Source organism: Lepidochelys olivacea (assembly GCF_965140295.1).
Source record: "Lepidochelys olivacea isolate rLepOli2 genome assembly, chromosome: 15".
NCBI classification, from domain to species: domain Eukaryota; kingdom Metazoa; phylum Chordata; order Testudines; family Cheloniidae; genus Lepidochelys; species Lepidochelys olivacea.
Window position 1 is genome coordinate 26,896,544 of NC_140425.1, and position 24,485 is coordinate 26,921,028.

Below are 24,485 nucleotides of genomic sequence, written 5' to 3' on the forward strand. Positions count from 1 at the left end.
TGTGGCCAAGGCGCTGGTGCAAGCCAGGTCCGGTGTCACCACGAAAAGGGGCCGGCCGGGGACAGCTGCTCCCTGCGCGTGCGAGAGGGAAACGGACCCGGCTCTTGCTGTTCCCAGAGGCCCGGTCCCGCCTGCAGCTGCAGCCATGAACGAAGCAGGTAAGAGGGGCCCGGGCCCGATCCGGGGGTGGCAGATTAACCGGCCCCTCGCCAGAGCCGCCCCTGGAAGCGGGTGTATACGCCGCGGCGTACGTGCACTAGCCTCCCTCGCGGCCTGGGGCTGCTCCCTGCCGGCGGGGGCGCGACGAGATCCCGGCTGCCCAGCCGCTCCCCGGACCCGGGCGGGGGGGGACCAGGCTCGGCCAGCCCGAGGTGGGGGCTTGCCGGGCGGGTCCCTGCGGCTGACGGGCCCCGTTTGCCTTGCAGAGCTGATCGAGGCCTTCAAAGCCCAGATGAGGGAGGATCCTGACGTGGCCTCGGCCGTGGCCGCCATCCGCGCGCTGCTGGAGTTCCTGAAGAGAGACAAAGGTACAGGGGCCCCGGCGGCCCGCGCCGGCCCGGCCCGCGCCCCGCTGCAGAGCGAGACGAGAACCCGCAGACCCTGCCCCAGGGCCAACGGAAGATGGTCCCCTAGGACGAGCAGTCCTGAGTCCGTCCTGTAGAGGGCAGTGGTAACACACCTCACCGCCCACCTTGCCGTATTTATAGGCGTGGACGGGTCCCGTTTTTATAAACATCGATGTCACCGCCCGCGCGCAGACCGACAGAAGATGCTGCCTGGTCGTTATTGAACGAGGCTCTCTAATAAATTATTGTTTGACGCCCCTGTAATTGCCTGCAACTGTGAAAACTGTTAGTTGATAAAAACTGAAAAGATGCTGAAACCCCAAAATTTTGCAGAACTGTGAAATGCAAATCAATGCAACTTAAATAATGCTTGCAAATAACTACTGATATTAGCCATCCAAATTCTTTTTAAAAAAAACAAATTCTGCCAATCCTAAACATTTATGACGCACACCTAATTGCGATCATGGTGTTTCAGGGGACTGGAATTCAGAGCTTTGTTGCATTTCAGGTGATCATTTAATTTTTGCTTTCTCAAGAAGCAACCTATACTGCAGTTCATCTCTGCTTCCAAGATCCTGCTTTTTCTTTTTCAACAAGCAAAACTAACAGTCCAGTTCCTGCATTGCAGTAAAAGGGAAGCCCTGTATTTTGAACCTGAACGTCATACTGTTTTTAAAAGTTCAGAAAAGAGTTAAACATGGAGGTCTTTGAGGAGAAAAATAAAAAAGCAGGCTACACTCCATCCAAAGTTAGAAATAAGAAAGTTGTCTGGTGGACATTGTACAGAAATGAGCACACGCTGTGAGAAGCGTGCATTACTAATCAAAATCTGGGAAACAGAAGTAGTACAAGAAAGGTTTTCAAAATGTATTTGGTGTTTGTTTCATTAAGTATAATCTGTTTCATTGGATATGTGCTCTTCTACTCACAGAGTGGCTAAGTCTTGACTGAGCATGGGTGCTGAATTACTGCATTAATGGCAAGAACTTGTTCCTTCAGGTTACAGTCAAAGCACATTGATGGGCAGGCAGGAGTAGTCAACACTGCTGTTGACTATGTAGTAGTATTTCATCAGTTTTCATTCCTGGCAGCGATGCAAGTTTCAGGAGTGCTTATTCTCTTTTTAGATGACTGTTATTCTAGAGAAAGGTAGATGGAGGGCATGCTGCAGGTAGGGCTTACAAGACTATAGATTTTGTACTCAAATTTATGGAACCCGTTGAAAAACTTTCACATGGTGTAATAAGCTTCCACTGTAATCCCAATACACTGAAGGAGAAATACCAAGTTAGTCATTTGGAAGTGTTTAAAATACACCCATTAGTGCCACACCAGAATACACCTAAACTTCTGTCTAGCACAGTAGTTCTCAAACTTTTGTACTGGTGACCTCTTTCACATAGCAAGCCTCTGAGTGTGACCTCCCCCCCCCAAATTAAAAACACTTTTTAATATATTTAACGCTATTATAAATCCTGGATACAAAGCGGGGTTTGGAGTGGAGGCTGATAGCTTGTAATGAGTATCCTGTTTTGAAATGAAGTTTGCATTTTTCTCTCTCTCAGGTGAGACCATTCAGGGTTTGAGAGTAAATCTCAAAAATGCCATTGAAACTCTATCTGGTGTTGACTCTTCAGTGGCAGTCTCTTCAGGCGGAGAGCTCTTTCTAAGGTTTATCAGTCTCACCTCACTGGAGTACTCGGTGAGTTTGTCACCAACTGTAATGCTTCACTCATCCATAAAGTAACACCACTCACAACAGTAATCCTGGGCCTTAATTTTTGTTCTTATTGCTTTTTCCAGGACTATTCAAAGTGTAAAGAAATCATGATTGAACGAGGGGAACTTTTCCTTAGGAGAATCTCTCTTTCAAGAAACAAAATTGCAAAACTCTGCCATACGTTTATCAAAGATGGTGCTGTAAGTATGTCAGGACTGATGAATCTGTTGTGGGTGTTCCATTATTTCAAGTGATGAAGGAAATAGGAAGGTTTTATCCTCATCTGTTAAGGAGACTACATTATCTGATGTTGGCTTTCCTAACTAAAGATGTTGTTCCTACTTATTAGTCATCACATTTGTTTATGCTACATATTCAAATATTTTTTAACACTCCCTTTTCCTTCCCTCCCTCCACCTTTGTTTCCATACAAACTGACATTAAGCCTGTGGCCCCGTTCTAAGTGGTACTGAGCACCCACAACTACTGGCTTAAATGGAAGTTGTGGGTTCTCAGCCCCTGTCAGTGTCAGGGCTTCAGTAATTAAGTGTCCTATAAAGTCCAATTTTCCTGATGGCTTGACATCCCATGCTTTGTAAAAATACAGGAGTTTAACATTGGACAGGTCACCAAAAGTATCTACAACTCTTAAAATGTTACATTTTTTTGAAATCGGGATATCATCTAAAGTAACTGACGATCATGTTTAAAACACTTGTGCATGGTAAACAATTACAAGAGATCATGACAATAACAAAGTTTTCCTGAAACTTGCTAAAGCAGTAAAATGTCTGTTACTTTAACAGCGAATATTAACGCATGCCTATTCGAGAGTGGTCCTCAGAGTGTTAAAGGCAGCTGCTGAATCAAAGAAGCGTTTCAGTGTTTACATTACTGAATCACAGCCCGATCAAGCTGGGCAAGTATATGTCAATTTTATCTTCTTGATTTAGTAAGATGCTGTAGAGCTAATGTCTAACAGCTTTTTCCTGTTTGAATGATTGAAAGGTAACTATTTCATTGCTAAATATCACATCCCTCTTGACAGTCTACAGCAACGCCCTTCTAAAGAACCACTATCAGCAGGCAATTCCCTGTACTAAGTAAACACATTACAGCATTCCCAAGCTTTCCAGCTAAGGTGTAACAAAACTTTAATGACCAACCCATGCTAGGCAACCCATTTTTCCTCTAAGAAGGATTGCTTAAAAGGCCAGTCAACTTGAAGTATTTTTTAAAATAAGCTACTAGTTGCGAGTGTTACTCGTAACAATAGGAGGATAAAAATGTTCACCAAAAATGTGGTGGTTTTTGTGTTTGGGTTTTTTTTAAAAAAAAGTATGAGTTCCCTTTGAGACACTACATAGTATAAATTACTGACAGATCTGTACAGCACGATCAGTCTCCAAAGGATTCAACGTAGTGTGAGGGAAGTAAGGAAAATAGCAAACCATACATGCTGTATAACAACCAGGTAGCTGCCACTCTCTGGCCACCCAACTGGGCAGTTTCATTTCTAATGACAACTGAAATACCCGAAGATCGGCCAGATAAACTCTGATTTATCCACTTCACGAAAGTAACATTTCACAGTACGCTCTGTTCATAGTATCTTATATCTAACTCCAAGCAGATGAAAAAGCTGAGCGTTAAATATACAGTAAACTGTCAATTTAATCACATTTGTCTGAGTCTTTTACCTTATATAGTTACAAGTCATACCTATGATTTCTATACTGAATGATTAGAGGGGAATCTTCAGTTTTACTCCTTGTATTGTCAATTTCACTATTTCCCTGATAGTCAGCTTGTTTCCCCTTTATTTGTGTGAGTTTTTCATACAACAGGGAGAAACCAAAAAAAGGAGCGATTGCAAAACCACAATTACCAATAGGGAGATGCAGATATGTGTGGGCTCTACTATCAGTACCAAATTCACAGCCATGAAAAACGCGTCACAGATCATGAAATCTGGTTTACTCCCGTGAGATCTGGTCTTTTGTGTGCTTTTACCCTATACTATACAGATTTCATAGGGGAGACCAGCATTTCTCACATTGGGGGTCCTGACCCAAAATAGAGTTGCAAGGGGGTCATAAGGTTATTTTAGGGGGGTTGCAGTATTGCCACCCTTATTTCTGCGCTGCCTTCAGAGCTGGGCAGCCAGATAGCGGTGGCTGTTGATCAGGTGCCCAGCTCTGAAGGCAGCACCCCACCATCAGCAGCGCAGAAGTAAGGATGGCATGGTATCGTATTGCCGCCCTTACTTCTGCACTGCTGTCTTCAGAGTTGGGTGGCCAGAGAGTGGCAGCTCCTGACTGAGGGCCCTGCGCTGCTGCTGGTGGCGGCTCTGCCTTCAGAGCTGGGCTCCCGCCAAGCAGCCACCGCTCTCCAGCTGCCCAGCTCTGAAGGCAGCGCCGCCAGCAGCGCAGAAGTAAGGGTAGCAGTACTGTAACCCCCTCCTACAAAAACCTTGTGACCATCCCACAACACTTTTTTGGGGTCAGGACCCCTACAATTACAACACCATGAAATTTCAGATTTAAATAGCTGAAATCATGACATTTACTATTTTAAAAATACTATGACCATGAAATTGATTCATGGTCCATTTTGGTAGGGCCCTAACTATCAGGCTTTATTCATACATACTGAAAAAAAATAGTTGTATCACATCTATGAATTTCACTGACCTATTTAAAGGAAGATTTCAAAACTTCATAAATGTTATTTTAATAGGCAAAAAATGGCAAAGGCCCTTAGCAAGCTCAACGTTCCTGTGACTGTGATTCTAGATGCTGCAGTTGGGTAAGTATATTAATTAAATTCTTAGATGTTAACAAGCCTTTCATTGTCCTCTGGTTTTCATTTTAACTAAAGTATATATGAACTTCCCAAAAATTTGTTCAAATTGGAATAGATGGTTTAGCTAATTTAACCTTTCACTGTAGTACCAACTGGCACAGCTACTGTACAAGCTAAATCTTTTAACAGGATAATGTGATTGCCATAAATCAAGCAGAAGTATTTGATAATGTTTAGATATTAAATTGAAAAAGATAATTAAACTTAAGTGTAGCATTTAGGGATATGGGGGAGAAAAGGAGCTGAGATGCTATAGTTAAGGGTTTTTTTTTTTTAAAGTCAGATGCTTTATATGTACACAAGTGCTGTGACTGGATTTTTTAAAAAAAGCTAATAATTGCTTACTAGATACCAGAATTTGAGTCCTAAATGCATGAGAGTGGAACAGGGATCACGTCCCTAGCCTCTGTTTGCCAGAAGCTGGGAATGGGCGATGGGGGACAGATCATCTGTTCATTCTGGGGCACCTGGCATTGGTCACTGTCGGAAGATAGGGTACTGGGCTAGATGGACCTTTGGTCTGACCCAGTATGGCCATTCTTAAGTTTATGTTATGAACAGTGCATTATTAAAACTTAATTCTCTATCCAACTGCCTGAGAGCCAATTGTCAAGAAGATACACACCACTCTAACTTGCTATATTTTACAACGTAGTTAACTTAATCAGTCAGGTCACTGATTTCATAGTATCTGGCCAGATAACTCTTAGAGACAGAACTGAAAAAATAGAACTTCTCTCCTTATGAGCATTTTAGTTGGTGTTGCATTTCCTTCATGCACTAGGATACATGCTATCTCTATACTTTTATAGAGCACCTCTCATCCAAAAAGTATCTTCTTTCTATCAATATAAGGGAAAAACAGACATGAGGCAGCATCAAAAGAAGGGAAAACACAGAATTAAAGGCATTTAGAATTATTTAAAAGTATATTTTGGTTGTGACCATCTTGAAATATGGAGCTAAGATAGACTATTATGAAGTTAATATTGAATATTAACTAAATTTCTGTAACTGATTACTAGTAACTACTAGACTTCAGCCAAAATATCCTCAGGAACTTTTGAGGTTAATGCCTCAAGTATGTTTGGCGAAGCATTGGTTATTTTATATTCCTGTTTGGGGAGATCAAGGAAGGATAATTCCAAGGACATATGAAGAGGCTGCATACATATATCTGGATAGTTGCAAGAATGACTAGTCTACTGGAAAAGCAAAATGATCATGAGGTATTAACAAAATTGTTTTTAAGTCACATTTCTAGTACTATACTGTACGATTTAACTTTTTTTCTTAAACAGCTACATCATGGAGAAAGTGAACCTGGTAATAGTTGGTGCTGAAGGCGTGGTTGAAAGCGGAGGAATTATTAACAAGGTAAGAGGTGCTAAATTAGTGATTCTTCATATACCTGGAGCAGACTGTGCGTGTTGATAGATTTTGAAAATGTGAGCAATGTTTGCATTGTATTTCTAATAGATGTTTACTCACTAGAGCTTAATGGGCTCCTTCTAGATGATGCAGGGGGAGGTTAATTCAGGAAACTCAGATTGCTGCTGCTAATTATTTGTGAATAACCCCCGTGTATTAGTGTCATGATTAAGACTATTACAATAAATTGCCACCTTCTACAGTCCGTTGCAACTGAATAGTCTTCATGGTTACAATATACTTAAAGTTTAAGCTAGAATCTGTTTTGCTTCAGAGTCCAATCAGTTTCAGTTTTACACAGTTGTCAGCATCAATAAGTCTATATCTAAGGCAACAGATTTATTTTGCTTACACTACTGTTTAAAAATAGCCATATTCTGTCTGCAACTTTCATATTGATATGCAAAACAGAATATGGCCTAAAGACTAGTTAGAGTTTGCAGATAGAAAGATAACTTTTTGGCTTGAAGGAGGAGTACATTACACATGAAAGCTGGTTAGAATAAACAAAGATGAAACTTTCCTGACCTGAAACACACTAACAGGTAGTATTCTTCATTTTGTCAGAATAGGGAGTGGAAGTCAGGACTCCTGGCTGCTGTTCCCTTTTGTACTACTGCTTCCTGTGTGCATCAGTCTCCTGCTTTGTAAAATGAGGATAATACTTGTCTACATCACAGGGGTGTTGTGACCCGTAATGGTGCACAGACAAAACTCTTTTAAAAGAGCATACTGTTTCTTAAGCTTTATTTCTAGGATGAGTTCCAGCCTTTTCAGAAGTGCTTTTAGTTTAGATGTTAAGTACACTTGAAGAGTCTACTGGTTGGAACCATGGAAGTTTACTGTCACTCTAGCACTGAGCGTATATACTGTTTTCCATCTAACTGTCTCCACAGATTGGTACAAATCAAATGGCTGTGTGCGCCAAAGCGCAGAATAAACCGTTTTATGTGGTAGCAGAAAGCTTCAAGTTTGTAAGACTCTTCCCTCTAAATCAACAGGATGTCCCAGATAAGTTTAAGGTAAGGGAAATTCAGAATACTTTCTAACCCGCAGAGCTGCATGTAAATTGGTTCTATGAGCAAATAATGCCATAGATTTAAGACCTTAACAATAAATTTACACCTAATGCACTGAAAATGTAGTTTACATTTTTCTATCTAGGGTAAGTCAAAGCCACACCCAACCTGTAATAACATACAGTATAGCTTAAACAAAAGTGTGTTTGCCAATTTAGATTTTCCCACCCTCACGCACTTTACTAGTATTTTATAATATTGAAAAGCTTCCTGCTCTGTGTACACTCAACCAAACTACCAGAAGCAGCAGCACTTCCCCTCAGTGCTACCAACATACTGTTCCTGAAGCAGCTCACTCAGTACACAGGACAAGCAGCTGGCAGCAGAATGGCTGGATCAAGGGAAACTCTTTCCAGAACGATAAACCTTATGTATTACTGTGTAGATGATGAAGTGGCTGTACTAGGTGGCACCAGTCTATGCTGTGGTTAGAGCTGTGGGTTCCTTCAGCTACAGCTTGGGTCGATAAAGTTTGGTTAAGGCCATATTATTATTCAAGCTCAAAAAAGAATATGGCCTATCATTTTGTGACCACTCATGGTTTTCTTCTCCCCCTCCCCCAGTACAAAGCAGACACCCTGAAAACAAACCAAAGTCTAACTGAGGAGCACCCCTGGATTGACTACACCTCACCATCACTAATTACATTGCTGTTTACAGACCTAGGTGTGTTAACTCCATCAGCTGTCAGCGATGAACTTATTAAACTTTATCTGTAATAGAGCAGATTCACTCACGTTGTGTTCTGTTGTTCGATGACTATCTCTTCACAGTTGCAGAGTTTGACAGATATAAACTATCCCAACATGTTGTAGAAAGGAAACTGTATAACGATTAGCTTCATTACCAGCAGCCTTCTGATTTTTACAGTGAAGCAGCAAGTTTTGAATTCATTTATTACATATAAATGGACCAGTGTGCAAACAGAAGTGTAAGTCATTGAGGGTCTGACGCTCTAAAATAAATTTTTGTAGAGGGGTGCAGCATTATGAGCCTGACACCTAAACTGCCTTTCCCCACATACAACCTCTGAACAGGTTGAAAAATTACTTAATAATTCCAGATATGTTAGGTACACATCTGAACAAAAAGAATCCACCAGGCACCTGATAACTGAATTCTACATTTCTTACCCGAAGCATTCAGTTTTGGAACAGTCGTCTGATTTAGTTCTGTCTTCAAAGTTGCAGCTATGCTTGTGCCCCCTGTAGAGACTGTCGAGATTCTACTAGATGCACATAGTACTTATGGAAGCCAAGGCGGTTTTGTAGGTAACTAACAATGCAGAGCACGGAATGAAGCAGCCTTGTGTAAAAGTACGGCTTTACTAAAACAAAAGAGACATCTTCACGGAGAGATGGTTGAAGCATGATTGTCAATCTTCAGACTCTGAGTCAACCACAGCTTTGACTTTTCTCTCACTGCTCAGCAGCCTCTTCTCAAACTCTTCCTCACTAATTTTACCCTTTTTTAACCTTTTCAAAAGTCGTGTGTCATTCAGCAGCTCCTCCATTTCCTCATCTTCAATATCTGAGCCCTGCAGATAGTTGAAACAGTGATTTACTCCTGTACTTAAATGCTTATGTTCTATATATTTGAACAGTCTAGAAATAACCCTATTCATTTTTTACTGCTGATGCTTTGTTACATGTATTGTGCTGCTGCCATCCATTGCATAGCCATATTAGGCTGTCCCTTATATGTGCGGCAACACACAAGGCAGCAATAAGGGTTAAAGACGCTTTAGCAACAGAAGGGGACATGGGGAACAGTGGATTCCCTTCTATTAACATTCAAAATACTATTTAAATCTTAAGTCCTCTTTTTCCTGCTTACTCAACCCTGACCCTATTAAAGGAAACCCCAGATAAGATTAAACTTGCCAACTGAAAAAGAGGGGGGGGGTTAAAGTTAATACAAAGAGCTTTGCTTTGCTAAAAGTAACATTACATTTGCATAAAAACTGCATGGAATATAGTGAGTTTGAGCCACTTGCAAGGAGAGGGCAGCCTCACATCTTGCTCTAGAGCAGGGGGTCTCAAACACATGGCCCGCAGAGCTATTTCCTGCGGCCCGCCAAGCAGCCCACGCCCCACCCCCAGCCTACCTCCAGGCCAGGGGTGGGCAAACTACGGCCCGCGTGATTATCCCGCGCTGCTCCCTGAAGCAGCTGTCCCTGTGGCCCAGGGAGGGGGGGGCAGAGGGCATGTATTGCCATGGCTTCCAGGCACTGCCCCCCGCATCTCCCATTAGCCGGGAACAGGGAACCGTGGCCAATGGGAGCTTCAGGGGAGGTACCTGGAGGAGCAGAAAGGCAGCACACAGAGCCCTGTGCCCTTGCCCCCCCTACCCCGGGGAGCAGGGACATGGTTCCAGATGCTTCCCGGAACAGCGTGGGGGCCAGGGCAAGCAGGGAGCCTGCCCTGGCCCCCGTGTGCGCCGCTGCCACCCCGGAGCCCACATCCCGGAGCCCGCCTGCATCCCACACCCCAACTCCCTGCCTTGAGCCCCCTCCTGCACCCCAACCCCATGTTCTGAGCCTCCTGCCACACCCCACACCCCTCCTGCACCCCCTGGGGGCAGGGAAGGGGTGGAGACTTCGGGGAAGGAGTGGGAAGAGGTGGGGCAGGGCCAGGGCCAGCAAGTGGGGGGGGGAGGGGCGGGGGAAATCAGGGGAGGATGCGGCCCCCAGGCCAATGCACTAGTCCTCATGTGGTCCTTGTGGTCATTTGAGTTTGAGACCCCTGCTCTAGAGGAGGCTGGCTAAGGAAGGTGTGAACCAATGTATTTCCTACATGCTGCCCATTTTGGACTATACCTGGAGAGCTCAGGCCTCCATAGCTTTCATGGCCCAACTTGACTTTCTGCTACTGGAGGCTTACAACAGGGTTCTGCTGACAGAAGCCAGGCAAGGAGTAGAGCCTCATCCCTCTCTATAGTGGGCTGACGGCTCAATTTTTTTCTTACGCACCCTTTTGAGAATGCAAGAAACTCAGGTACTGCAGCTCCCTTCATTTCATATTGTTTACAGCTCTGAGGAGTGAAACTTAAGCAATCCAGTCACTGGCAGAGGAGGAATGGATGGAACTTGCTTTTGAATTCATCAAGTTCTGTCTTCGGGGGTAGCAGGCAGGCAGTGCGGACAGACAGTTCTCTAACTTTCTGCCAGACTGAAGTCCTTATACCCCCTTGCTTTTTGGGAATGTTACATTCTAACCTGGCTGTGACTATACTGAAGTAGTCACATGTGAGTTTGAGGAACTTAATTTACCTCGTCTCTTCTCCGTTTCGTTGTAATTTTCTTCTTCTTCTCCTTTTTGGCTTTCTGCTTTGACCAGGCTTTATTCCTTATGAATTTTCTTTTTCCTTCATTTTCTTGTCTTTCCTTTCTTTGTTGCTCTAACAGTTTTTGCCTTTGTTTTTCTCTATTTTTATCTTTGAATGGAATGGAGTCTGTATCAATACTGACAGGAACAAAGTCTGAAAAACACTTTCCTTTTAGTTCAGGCATCTTTGGCATCCTTAGCAGGGCAAAACCTCGAGCAAAACTAGCAAAGTCCAGATCTGTTAAAATAATGATTAGGATATTAGCATGTGACAAAGTAATAGACCTAATCCACCAAAGTACTTAAATACATGAGTAGTTCCACTGATTTCAATGGGACTACTCATGTTTAAGTACTTTGCTGGGTTGGGGGCTAAGTTATGTTGGGTTGTGAAGAAGGGGGTACATATCTTAATATTTGCATAGGGTTAAACGCAGACAGAGTTTATGTATGTAAAACCCCTTCCTTCCCTGACATACTGCTTGCATCCTGATACACAATTGCTTCTTTATTTAGCGGTTTCTGGAAGTCTGTGCCTATCAGTGGGAAATTGTCCAACAAAATATTTTTTTTAATCAAAAAATGTCAATTTGTCCAAATGTAAATTATTTACAAGATAGGGCCAGTTTCCACAAATCTCCCAATTCAAAATAATTGTAGGGAACAAGTTTTGAAGTTGTCAGAATGTCCCACTGCAATGTTTAACAAGTAATTCTAAAATTTTTTTTAAAAAAAAGTAAAATAAGGGTAAAAACTAAACGTTTCTAAACTTTGATTGACCCAATCAAAAAAATTCATCTTACCGGTTTGCAAAAATTTTCAAGACAAACTTTTCATCCGATTTCAGGACAGGAAAAAGATTCAAAATCTCAAACTTTCATGAGACAGAAAAATCATTCCTTGCCCAGCTTTACCTCACAGACCCAGAGCTAAGTTATTCAGTCACCACGCTCATCATATAAACAGTCCTTAAAGTAATGCATTTTTCTGCAAAGTCAGCCCACTGTTAGATGTCTTTAGAAAAATCTGTCACCAAGAAGTAATGCATCTTTTACTGTTTTCATTAAGTCAGACAAGGATCTCTGCGCATTGTAAGCAGTGGTCTATGTCTCTCTAAGATTTGCTTTCTTACTTTGTCAAAATGGCATGGGCTGGGCTCTTATCTGCAACTTTGACTCTGGCTCCCCTCTGTGGCTTTGACAAAATCACAACCTCTGTGCTTCAGTTTACCCCACTATGAAATAGGATTACACCTTCCCTCAACAGAACTTCAGGAGTCAGTAATTCATGATTATGTAGCATTTTACATCTTCAAAATGGTATCAATATTTAACTTAACCGAAGGTAACTATGTGTATGGGAACTTGGCAAGTGGATGAGCCTGTAATGCTTGTGCAACAACATTGTAACTTTTGCCAAACTGAATATAGTCTTTGAAGTAAAGTAAAAATAGCAGCTGCTGCTGGGAATTACCTTTTATTCGGAAGATAAGATTGCACTCATGTTTGGCATAGGCCTGCACACAAGATACAAATGCTTTCATCCCTTTCTCAAACATGGCTCTGTCAGCCAGAGCCAGAGACTTCAGTTTTGGAAGAACATCTACCACATTTTTCAGTGGTTTCATTTCCTGCATGGGGCACTAAACCAAAAAAAGAAAAAAACATAAAGAGGTAAATGTAATGGCTTAAAATAAGCATTGGAACTTCAAACACATAATTCAACATCAATTAAGCCTCAACACATGGAGGATATTTACCTGCCTCATGTTTTTTACTGATGAAGAAAGCGAGGCAAAGTTAAGGGGCCTAACCAAGTTCACACATTGAATTGTGAGAGAATAGGGAACAGAATGCATGAATCCTCACTCAACTCCAATTACTAGATCTCACCAATCTCCACTGCTAATCTGGTGGAATTAAGACCATTGTTTTACTTTCAGCCCCAAAATGAGAAGGATGTCACTACAAAGGTATACACTTTTTCTATTATAGATTAAATAGATAATTACACAATGCAGGGAACAATCCTGCTTTAACAGGGAGATGAATTAGTTTAATTAATAAAGAGCTCTCACATCTGTTTTTTGTTACTCGGCTAGGTTAAAACAACTCATATACATGTTTTAAAATTTATGAAGTCTGATTTCAAAAAACTGGTTTTAGGTCTGATGAATTAGTTTTCGTTTTAATTCATTTCTGCTGTTAGGAAATAAAAGCCAACTCACTTTTTGGTTTATTGAGAGAAAATTAACGTAAGATTCTTCCATGGGAAGCAAAAACACAAGCGCACTGCCTAAATGGCCAATTCGAGCTGTTCGACCACAGCGATGCACAAAGGCGCTAAAAACACAACAGAAAGTTGTTTTAACAGGATGAGATGTTTAATTGCTTTTAAAGTAATACAAGACAATGAGTGGAATGGCAGGTTTATGGAAGGGAAGATCTAGGGCTACTGTACTCTTGATGTAGGTGAGTAACTACCAACAACAGGCGTTACCTGAATTCAGTGCAAGCAACATATAATCCTTTTATTCGGAAGATAAGAATTTAAATGTTCATGTTAAAAGGAGATTTGTCAAATATTTGTGTGTGTGTGTTATGGTAAAATGATGACACTGGTAGCTGTCAGATAAGGAAATAGTTACTTTAATTAGCTTTATTTTTAACCCTCATTACAGCACTTCCTGAACAGCTCTGCCCCTACCTACATCTCTGCTGATTTACTTCTTTCATTCCCTGAATGTCTCCCACCTTATTGCCTCTTTGGTATTCTCTCCTGCCACCCCTTATGCTAGGAACTCTCTTCCATACTCATGTAAATGTCCACTATCATTTTATTAATGTTAACCCACCTAACCTATAAGTGCGATTATACATCCGTAAGTGCTGTTCAAATGTCAGTTTTAACAAAAACTGCAGTACTCCAATCTTCCTTTGGGCATGTGGGACAACTACATTGTTTTGTCTATCCATTCAAACTAAATCTTGGGCAGGGAGTAGGTCTTCCACTGTGTTTTGTACAGTACTGAGCTCACTCTGCACTTAAATAGTACATTTACAGGAACAGAAGTGGGATTAAAGTTCTTATGAAGAATTGAAGTTGTACCTTGCACTGCTAGGTGGATCGTATTGTAAAACCCAGTTTACTTCTGGAATGTCTATGCCACGGGCCATCACATCAGTGCAAACTAAAATGCCACTAGAAAGTTGGAAAAAAATGCAAATTTCTGATTAAATAGTCATTTGAGAAGCGCCAGCCAACAGCTCCCAACTTCTGCCCTGATTTATAAATCATGCATCCCAATTGGAGGCTGTGGGGGTGCATGTCAAGGCAGAATATTTGGTCTTAAGTTTTTTAAAAATATGACTATCCCAGAATTAGAGGACATATTACAGACGAACTAAAATTCACATTGAATGAAAATTCCACTAAGTATTTAGGAGAAGGAATGTATTTTGTATTCTTTCCTACATACCACTAATTGAAACTGAATAATCAACTCTTCCCTTTACAAGTTTCATATTTAAATTATTTCCCCTGCTTCTAAATACTATAAACATATTAAAGATCAAATGATCTAACTGCAGTTTTTAAACTATCAATAGGAGACTGGGGAAATGATTCTGTTTCACATAGGAAGCTAAAACTGAAGTCCTAATGCTTGGATGGCAATAAAAAGAACATCACAGGGCAAGAATTCCAGCCTTTTTCCAATGAGAGACAAATATTGTTGGGCCCTAATGACTGCACATATTGCAAAACTGACAAAAGCAGATAACTTTAATGGAAATGAAAAAGCATTTTGTTGGCGATAAACCCACATTCTTTTTGTTCATATACTAATAAATGGGTATCATGGGTTTCAACTCCTTTTATCAGACAGAGGGGAATTTTCACCATCCTTCTCTTTCAAATGGGAGTTACCCGAGAACAGTTTGTGTTATTGTTTTACCAATTAATCTGAATTTTTTCCTCATTCGGTACACCTATACACACGTAAAAGTGAGTGTGATTTATATCATCCACATTATCCCAGCTGCTTCAGTAGCCTGGCTGGCAGCCTGCTCAACACGAAAGCCACATTTCTATTCCCATGTGGTGTGTACTTCCCCATGCTGAAGATGAAGTTTTACATTTCTTAGCATTTACACCTTTCGCTGGAGTAGTCTATTCAAACACTCCTACCTTGGGAGTTTCCGAAACTCGGTAAAAATCTTGTTACGTTTATGTTTCATTTTCCCATGAATGCACATTATTTTCACATTTTTAACTAAGGATTCCAGAGCTTTCCCATAATATTCCACACAGGCACAGGTACTGAGGAGACAATGAAAACCACAAAAAGTCGGCATCAACTTTTGTTTGTAAGTTGTATTTTTAATGTTACAATTGCATGTGGATTTAGTGCTGGTGAAAGATCCTGCCTCAAAAGCCCTGCAGTCTTGGAGTGCTCTGCTTAGCCACAGAACAGGTACAACATGACAGGACAGTGCAAACTTCCTCCACACTGCTGAAGTTACTAATCATGATTGTGGTATGAGTGACACAGCTATCCATAGGGAACTGGATTGAGATGGTCAACCCATTTCACATAGGACTGCCATCAGATGATGAGTTTCAGTCATTAACAACTTGTGCTGGATTTGAACAGCTAAGCTGAAAGCAAATGACATCCCCATTACTAGCACTCTGAGCCATCCAGTCTCTTGCTAGGAAAATTTGTTACTATGAAAAATGGGAATGTAGCTGAAGAGCTTTTACAATACATTTTCTAGACTCAACTATTTCTACTTGATATATTCTTGAGGAGAGAGATATTGTGAGTCTGAAGAAAAGCAATGCAGGATGTTAGACTAAATGGCTTCCTATGGGTCCCTTAAAGCACTAACAGTTCTATAAACTCCTCCAAGATATAAAGATGTCTTTATAACCAGCTTAATTTGTTTTGTGACAGCACAGGCCTTTCATATGAGACCTAAAATTGAGGTCCTGCCACTTCTGGTCTCCAAATATCCCAGGCTGTTTTTCACTTGAGTAGGAACACTGGTTCTCAGTACCCTGGCCAAATTCTAAAAAGGGTTACAATTACATTCTGTCTCACTAAATACCCCCTGAAGTGTCAGACAATATTTTTCATAACTTCCTGTTTTTAACTATCAAACTGTGTTGATGTTAAACACCAGCTATATTCCATCCCATTTTGTAAGTACAGAAATTGCTTTACCTACTATAATTTACCTGTCAATTTAAAGATCTGATTCTGAATTCCTTGCACACACAAAATCACTCTGAATTAATTTTGGGAATGTAAGATCTAGCCTTACAGGTGGAAAGGGCTCGAGGATCCTTCTGAAAGGTGCTATACCAATTGGCTATTTTTATTACTAAAAGTATGAGCATTATTTTAATGACTAATGTACAGCTGTCTATGATAATACCTTATTGTGGTTAAGAAATAAACACAGAAAGTTCATATGTCCTGAGCAGTTCTTTGATTATGACAAAGTATAAGACAATTTTAATGTGAAGCAATGATCTGCCCTCCTTTTTTGTGCATTGTAGTCTACACAGAAAGTGGTTAATATGCTCCCTAGTAGATCACCTTTAGCATATGTCTCATGCAGCACTGAGCACACAAATAATTGTTGCACTGTTTTCACAAAGAACCCCAAATTAATTACCTGAAAAAGACTAGATGTTTTTCCTGCTTGTGTCGTCGAAGAAAATGCACCAACTGATTAAATTTTTCATCCGCTTTGCATATCTACACAACATCAAAAACATATGGAAAATAAAACAGTGGGTTCAAGATGAGCTGATTTGCTTGTTTCTTCAATTCACCTCAGTACAGAGCCTTTGCGATTGATTCGTGCACTAATAGAGGAGGCATTTTACACAAGTTAATGCTTGCTGAAACGTATTCCACATACATCAGTGTGGGAACATGGTCCTTTATGTATATTGGTGCTTACTTAATTAAAAAGAAATAAACATTAAGCTGGAATTCAGCTTTAAAGTTACCTATTATTGGAGGTTTCTGAAGCTGAACTATTGACCTAATTACAAATCTTGGTTGAAATTATTTCCTCAGTGAATAAATACAGAATGACCTCAAGGATTGGGGAGTGTTACATATTATCCCCATTTCAGAGACAGGGAAAAATGAGGCACAGAAAAATTGAGCAAGTTCCCCAAGGTTATAGAAAGTGAATCAATGACAGAGCAAGGAATTAAGGCCAGCAATTCTGACTTAGTGTCTCCAACTCAAGCTACTTGACAATACTGCTTCAGAGGAATTTGAAAGGCCTTAGGCTTGCTTTAGTAGTTGATATATCAGCATGAATCCTTCTGAGGGCAGCTCCTATTTCAATTTTTGTTTACTGCAATAATGTTGCTAGCTGTTTTTGCTGCAGTCTTAGAATACTCACTGTTGCATTGTTTCTGAAGGCAACATGACTGTCAAACTGCAGTGCACCGGAGTGCAACATTCTGAGTTCATCATTATGTTTAAAAGAGAAACAACAAACGTGGGGAGCAGGGAGCCTCACCATATAGTAATTTTCAAGCCGTGTGGGTGTTTTCTGAGTGCTACTCGCTGCCACTCCCTTCTCTTTCACTGAGATGCGGACAGGATTTCGGAGACCTGCTCTCACCAGGTTCTCTACTTCTTGAGTCTGAGTTGCTGAGAACAGACCTGTTCGTCTCTGCTTGGGCAAAAAGTCCAGAATGGTATTTAAACTGCAAGTAAACACAATTTAAAAAGAAAATAGCTCCAGAGTTCCATCAAGAGGAAGTTTTATAATCAGTTTTTAAAACAGAATGATTTTTACAAAAGGGTGCTGTGCACAACACCGGCTGTTGCACTAACAATCATGTGTTTGCTTGACTGATTATACTTCATGTGTGTTTGCACCTGAGGTTTTAAATAGGCGGTCAGATGATATTTACTTGAACATACTAGGCCTATGAATAACTATGTTTTTGATCATTAGCCTTGTTATGTTGCCCCCTTCCCTTGGCTCTTCTCTTTTTCCTCCAAGCTCTGCAAAGAATGATAAAAACGTACAAGGAAGCTCAAAAAGAAGACAAGATCAGAAAAGAGTGGATCCTTGATACATACTATAGTTTGGTATTTCTTCCTCTTCAGTTTACATTAGTGTATGATCAATTTTCATGTCATATTTGAAATACCAAATTGTTTAGTGCAATGGTGCCATTAATAGCAGAAGGGTATAAATAAGCTTCACATGCATTTCCCCACCCATCATAATGTTAAAAAAGGAGGCATTGTGCAGTGGTCAAAATCAGAAGGATCTTGTGGTTAAATCACTTGACTGAGACTCAGGAGAAACAGGTTTAATTCCCAGTGCGACAAGTCACTTAGGCCTTGCAAATTCCCTTAACATAGACAAGGACATTAATTTATTTGTGCCTCGGCTACCCATCTGTAAAAACAGGGATAATACTTCCCTACTTGAAAGGAGTATTGTAAGGACACATTCATGGTTTGTGAGGTTCTCATATACTATCTTGATGGGTATCACAAACACCTGGATAGAAAAATTGGGACCTGGGACTCCTAAATTTTAGTCTCACTGTGTGACCTTGTACAAGTCATGTAACCTTTCTGTGACTCAGTTCTTCATCGGTAGCACAGGAATAATAAACATCTTGAGCACATTAATGGTTCTAAAATGCTTTGAGAGCCCTAGATGGATAGCATTATAGGAATGGCAAGTACTACTAGAATTATATTTAAAAAATACCTTGCTTCGAATCCCATATCTAGAAGTCTGTCTGCTTCATCCAATACCAGCACATCAAGTGATTTCACACAACTTGCTAAATCCAGCCCATCTGCTTTTCTTCTGAACAAATCCTCTAGACGGCCTGGTGTGGCTATAATGATGTTCCCACTATCGGTGACAGGGAGTATACAGCTTAGGTTATATTTTAATTGTACTTGGATGTCAACACCACCCCAGAATCTTATCATACCACAAACCTCCACTCAAAACACAGTCTGGAATCTTCAAGTGGGGACTGACCTGTGCACTTCTGACAATGGAAGAGAGCTCAGTCCACTAAAGACTTTGCTATTGTCTGTCTTATTAACATATAATGTGCTCAGATATTATGCTGAAGGGTAAAAGAACAAAACCCTAAAGATAAATAACTTGTGCATACAACAGCTCCGCAGCTACTTATATTGATCCTAGAGCTTACATAGCTATAAAATAGCTGTAAACTGAAAAGTGTACTGGCATGCAAACAAGACCACCAAGTCTATGCCACTTTATTTCAGAATTTCCATATACGTATCACCACAGAAAGCAGTTTATGAAAATTACGTATCAAATTACTTAGACAATATTCTGGTATTCCCAGTTCAGGCCTCTGACAGAGTGCCAAGCAAGGAAGGCTGAGTCAGCACTGTTCACAGCAGCTCCAATCAAGCAAGGCAGAATGGAGCTGACTAAGCAGAGCTGTGCCTAATTTGTTGGTGGGGCAGCGCAGAAAGGCTAATTAAGCCATTAGCCAGGAAGGAAGTGGAAAGGGGAAAAGCAGGCAGTAAGGGGGGAGAGAGAGATTGCTCTCCCTTGCTTGTTATAGGAGCTGTATATGTTATGAAGGTGGTAGGAATCCATTTGTAAATAAACTGCACAAGGTGTTGGACCAGCAGAAGGGTCTCAGAGTAGTTTGTAGACAGGAACAAAGCACAGGATCCAGGAGCCTATGTTACAAGGCCACAGATTGGTCTCTCACAATTAAGTGAATGCAGAGTATTTTTTAAAAGATCCATTAATTTTTTACATCCTTTTTTCAACCCCACCCTTCCCAAGCTGAACCACAAGGCCATTTATTTAAGATCCTCTTTGGCACTTACCCCTGCTGTGACATTTTACACTAAGTAAGCCAATTAAAATATCTCTTTAGTTAAAAAAACAAAACAAAACACCAACACTTTAATTTATGCTATGCACTAGCTGTAGCCCATAGGATTACTTTTCTAGCTATTATATCCTACTCATTCAGCCATCCGTATCAAATAGTATGTTTTTCTTTATGAATTAATCCATTTTATATATGTTTCTTATATTTTATCAGTATTAATTCCTATGAAATTAGGATGTGTTGAGGCATACAATATGTGTTTCCTAATAATTATACATAGAATAAGTTTTGCTGAAATGCAAAAGCCTACCAGCCTGTATCCAGTAAGATCCGCTAAATAGGTAAAAGTATAATCAGTTAAGAGTAAGTCAGCATAAAAGCTGGCAACCTGTGGCACAGATAGGAATGGTCCCTGAATTGTGGGGAACCAAAGGGAGGAACTACACACAACATTGAACAGGTTTATCTGGCATCTGCAACCGGTTGGTAACCACAGGGTATACCACAGACTTGTCAGTTGCCAAGAGAGCCTAGGATGGCAGTTTTTGGAGTGAGATAATATGGAGAGAGTAAGTGTCATAATCCACTAACCTATAGGCTAAGAGTACCCATAAATTTCTTAGGGTATGGAAATAAGATTTGGGCATAGTAGGTTGGATCTGAATTACATAGTGTCAGGATCCTATAAAATACCTTGTAAAGATATTATAGGGAACTTTAGCTTTCTTTTCTTTGTTCTCCTATCTACTATCATGCTATCAGCTCAACTTGTGTAGTGCTCAACATTCCTAACTATTGGGGAAACCAGAACCATCCTGTTATCGGGCATGCCAGGAGTAAGCTGGTCCTTCACCTCCTGTTACCGAGGCCTCAAGGTATGTTAAGTTAAGGTACTTATAATAGGAATGTTACCACCAGGAGTTCTGGCATTCTTTTACTGTTTTGCAGTCAGAAGAATCATAGCATTTATTATTCTTTTGTTAATCTCAATAAAGCTTTTATCAATTTGGTACTGTCCTCAGTGTAAGTGGTTTTGTCAACCACCTCGAGAGTCCTCTCCCGATATAGAACTCTGTGAGTTCTCGTACCCTGTAGTCTGAATTGGACAAGAACCTATAAATCTTCTCGTCGGATGTGATCAGTGGCGAGCCAGAACAACTAACCCATAAAATTCAGGTCAACAAGCCCTTGGTCAGTAACACAGATTTCACATTTGATCCCTTCCTACTGTTTTGTTAGTCCCTCATTATCCGTGTCTAATTCAGAAGACAGATCCCGCAAACACAAGCACATAAATAACTTGATTTATAGAAGGCAATGGGTTAAATACATCCTTAAATATGTGCAGGATTGGCACCCTAATTTGTAAACTCCTTGGGGCAGGGATTATGCTTCATTTCTGCTCTGAGAGGCACCAATAGAAACACATTATCAGTCAACTCACCCATGTTCTTTGAATTTTTCAATATCTTCTATTGGATTCCTACCACCCATCAAAAGAATCTGGCTGAAACAAGAAACATGTCACTCACAAATTTGCAAACAAAAGCCAAAGAAAAGTCTGTTTTCATTACAAACCTAAGCATACCTACCTAAATTGGGGGAAGTGTTTTGTGAAATGTAATAGCACTTCATCAATCTGAACAGCTAACTCTCTTGTGGGTGTGATGACTATGGCTCCAACCTGCTCATTAGAACAAAAGGAAAGACAGAAATAGACAAATGCCCCAAAAGACATTTACTATTTGCTGTGACTATGAAATTACGATGCTAAAGTTTCCATGGGCAAACACCATTTTTGTTAAAGTGCTGAGAAATAAACAAGTGATCCAATTCAATTGTCATGTCCTGAAACATGTCAAAATGGGATGCATTACACAGCTGGCCACACATTACAGTAACACAAAATCCCTTTGAAATGCCCCCCCCTTTTTTTTAATTGGGTGCACAACATTTTTTTTTAAGGCAATACAAAGATCTTTAGTGACAAGTAGCAGTGAAGTGAATTCAAATTTGTTCAGAAGTCAAGAGACAGTACAATAAAAAACTAAAAGGTCATAGTCCCTGAGATATCTTGTTCTCTGACAGTTTACAGACATCTTTTGTTCTTGGTAAACAAAAAGCAATATACAAAGTACAAATTATTACTAATCAATTTCACAAGCTATTCAGGAACGCATTTAAACAAATCTATAAAAAGCAGCACAGAACTTTAAAAAAAAGTGTTTTCAATTTATTCCTGGTTATGAATGTAATGAGGGGCTGATCCTGCAAACCTTTAATCACATGTGTAACTTGACTCTTAAGTAGTCCTATAAGTCTTCAATCTTAAGTTACAGCTATATATTTATTTATATATTCAGAATCCCTCAATTCAGTCTTACCTGCATTTTCTTTAACTTCTCTTCCCGTCTGAGGAGAATTTCTAATATGGGAATTACAAAAGCTAATGTTTTGCCACTGCCTGTTACCTGTGAAAATTGAAGCAAAGTTAGTTTTTTCACAAGTGCAAATACTTGTAAGAAAAAATAAACAGAGAATTCAATTCACAAATACTCACCGCTTCTGCAGCAACATCTTTATTGTTCATAAACAAAGGTATGGTTGCAGACTAAAGGAGACAGAAATATGGCACAATTACATCCTCACTGGTTTAAACAACTCTTATGTAACTCAATTCACCCAAAAATCTAAAAGTGCTTTACAAAAGCACGTAAGTGTCATCAACCCCATTTTACAGATGGGAAAATGAATCCCAGAGAGGTTAAGTGATTGTTCTAGGTCACACAGGAAGTGCAGGGGGAAACAGAAATAGGGACCTGCCCCAAGAAAAATGGGGGTCTTGAGAGGGCCGCAGGGTGGCTAGGAAGGAGAACCTGGCAGGGTGGGGATAACAGATGGGAAGCTTGACACGGTGGCAATAATTGGAGAAGTGTGTTTGGAGGGGTTTGGGGTGAGGGGGCAGGAATAGAGAGACCTGGGGAGGGCGGGTTTGAGCGGTGACTGACCTGGGAATAGAAAACCCAGGAGTTCTGACTCTATTCTAAGCACCAGCCCCTCATCTAAAGCAGAGGACTTGAACCAACTTGTCCTTTCCATCAGATCACTAGAGCAGCACACACTAGCACCTATTGCCTTCTCAGGCGCTACTCATTACATAAGGGAGCATCTTCCTTTGGGGCTTGCCATCCCCTATGCACTATACACAGAGACAAACTGCACCGAAGGGGCCCTCCCCCTTCACATTAAAAAAAAAAAAAAAAAGGCAGCGCCCACAGGTCACCCCATGGACGCTTTATGATGGGCTCCCCCCTTTTGCATTGGCCGGAGGGGCAGACAAGCAGCATAAAAATACTCACAGGAGCCTCCGCTGCACGCGGGGGGAGGGGGGCAGAGCCTCCCTCCTATTAAAGGGCCCAGCAGGTACAACTGCCCAGTGGAGCCCTGAGGGGGTCGCTCACAGCCCCCTCCCCCCCGTATTAAGAGGGGAGGGGCGCAGCCCGCCTTGAGGGATACCACGGGGTGCCACCCCCGTGGTATCTTCCGGGGGACAGACGGCCGAGCTCTCCCCCACGCCGTATGAAAGGGGATGGCGGCGAGCACCGGCTCGGGGGAAGGGCAGGGGGGGCCCCCTGGACTGAGCACGGTCCGCACCGCAGAGCCACCCGCCACGGCCCAGCAAGCGGGGCGGCTCCCGCCCCCTACCTGCACGGGGGTCATGTGGGGGAAGCCCAGCTCCCGCAGGGTCCGCAGGACGCCCGGGCTGAGCGTGACGGGCAGACACTCCCACCGCCCCTCGGTCACCCCCTCCATCTTGAACAGGCTCCCTTGTGCCGCTGCCCGCCCGCTCAGGCTGGCCCCGGCCCGGCTGGGTCCCGTCGTCAATGAGTCCGTGGGAAAACAGCGGCCGGGCGCAGATGCGTTCCGCTTTGCAGCAGGGTGCCGGTCCCGCGCTGCTGAGGCGAACAGTAGCGCGAGGAACTGCTCCGCGGCTGCTTCTGGGCTAAGCCACGTCCTTCTACACTCTCTCGAGGCTTTTATTCCACACTCCCCAGGGTAAATGTTTGAGCACGTTCTGAGTTAGCGCTTCAGAGGTGATTTCTAGCGTCCAGACCTTTCAACCATCACCAGTTCCTTCTACAGCGTAGCAGCCGTGTGAGTCTGCATTCGCAAAAAGAAAAGGTGGACTGGTGGCACCTTAGAGACTAACCAAGTTATTTGAGCATTTTTACATCACTCAAGATTGCCACAGACGAACGTGCTGAACTTTCCACCCCATAACCTCAAACTGACAGGCAGGTAAGTATTTCCTCTAGCTAAGAGATACGGATCCAGTTCCGACCTTCCTTGCACCAGCACTAAGGAAGGAACATGTCTGTGTAAAACTTATAAAAGACAAGAATCAGGTCCTATGCATTTAGGAAGTTCTTGCTTATCATGTACCAAAGCACATCTGTTTACATCTTAATAGGCAAGCCTGAAGGCATGATGGGTATGAGCGGTGGGATACTGGTGAGTTTCTCTGCCACTGACTTTGCTTTATTAGGCCTGAGATTTTTTTTTTCTTCTCTCCTTCCATTAGATAAGTAGAGACCAT

At 41.6% G+C, this 24,485-nt stretch overlaps 2 protein-coding genes across 2 annotated transcripts; one reads left to right on the top strand and one right to left on the bottom strand.

Moving 5' to 3' along the window:
- Positions 1-26: 26 nt before the first annotated feature.
- EIF2B1 (eukaryotic translation initiation factor 2B subunit alpha) lies at positions 27-8,387 on the top strand. Its single transcript, XM_084649379.1, has 9 exons — positions 27-158; positions 426-527; positions 2,135-2,271; positions 2,373-2,489; positions 3,096-3,208; positions 5,029-5,097; positions 6,456-6,531; positions 7,482-7,607; positions 8,228-8,387. The coding sequence occupies exons 1-9, from the start codon at positions 146-148 to the stop codon at positions 8,381-8,383; spliced, it is 909 nt and encodes a 302-aa protein (XP_084505505.1). The 5' UTR covers positions 27-145; the 3' UTR covers positions 8,384-8,387.
- A 156-nt stretch (positions 8,388-8,543) lies between these two features.
- Positions 8,544-23,748, bottom strand: DDX55 (DEAD-box helicase 55). Its single transcript, XM_084649377.1, has 14 exons — positions 23,594-23,748; positions 22,449-22,499; positions 22,273-22,359; positions 21,481-21,572; positions 21,333-21,395; positions 18,760-18,909; positions 17,542-17,731; positions 16,675-16,757; positions 15,179-15,310; positions 14,099-14,191; positions 13,218-13,332; positions 12,464-12,632; positions 10,936-11,228; positions 8,544-9,201 (listed from the first exon to the last, which is right to left on the bottom strand). Exons 1-14 carry the CDS (start codon positions 23,699-23,701, stop codon positions 9,040-9,042), a joined length of 1,788 nt encoding a protein of 595 aa, XP_084505503.1. The 5' UTR covers positions 23,702-23,748; the 3' UTR covers positions 8,544-9,039.
- Positions 23,749-24,485: the final 737 nt, after the last annotated feature.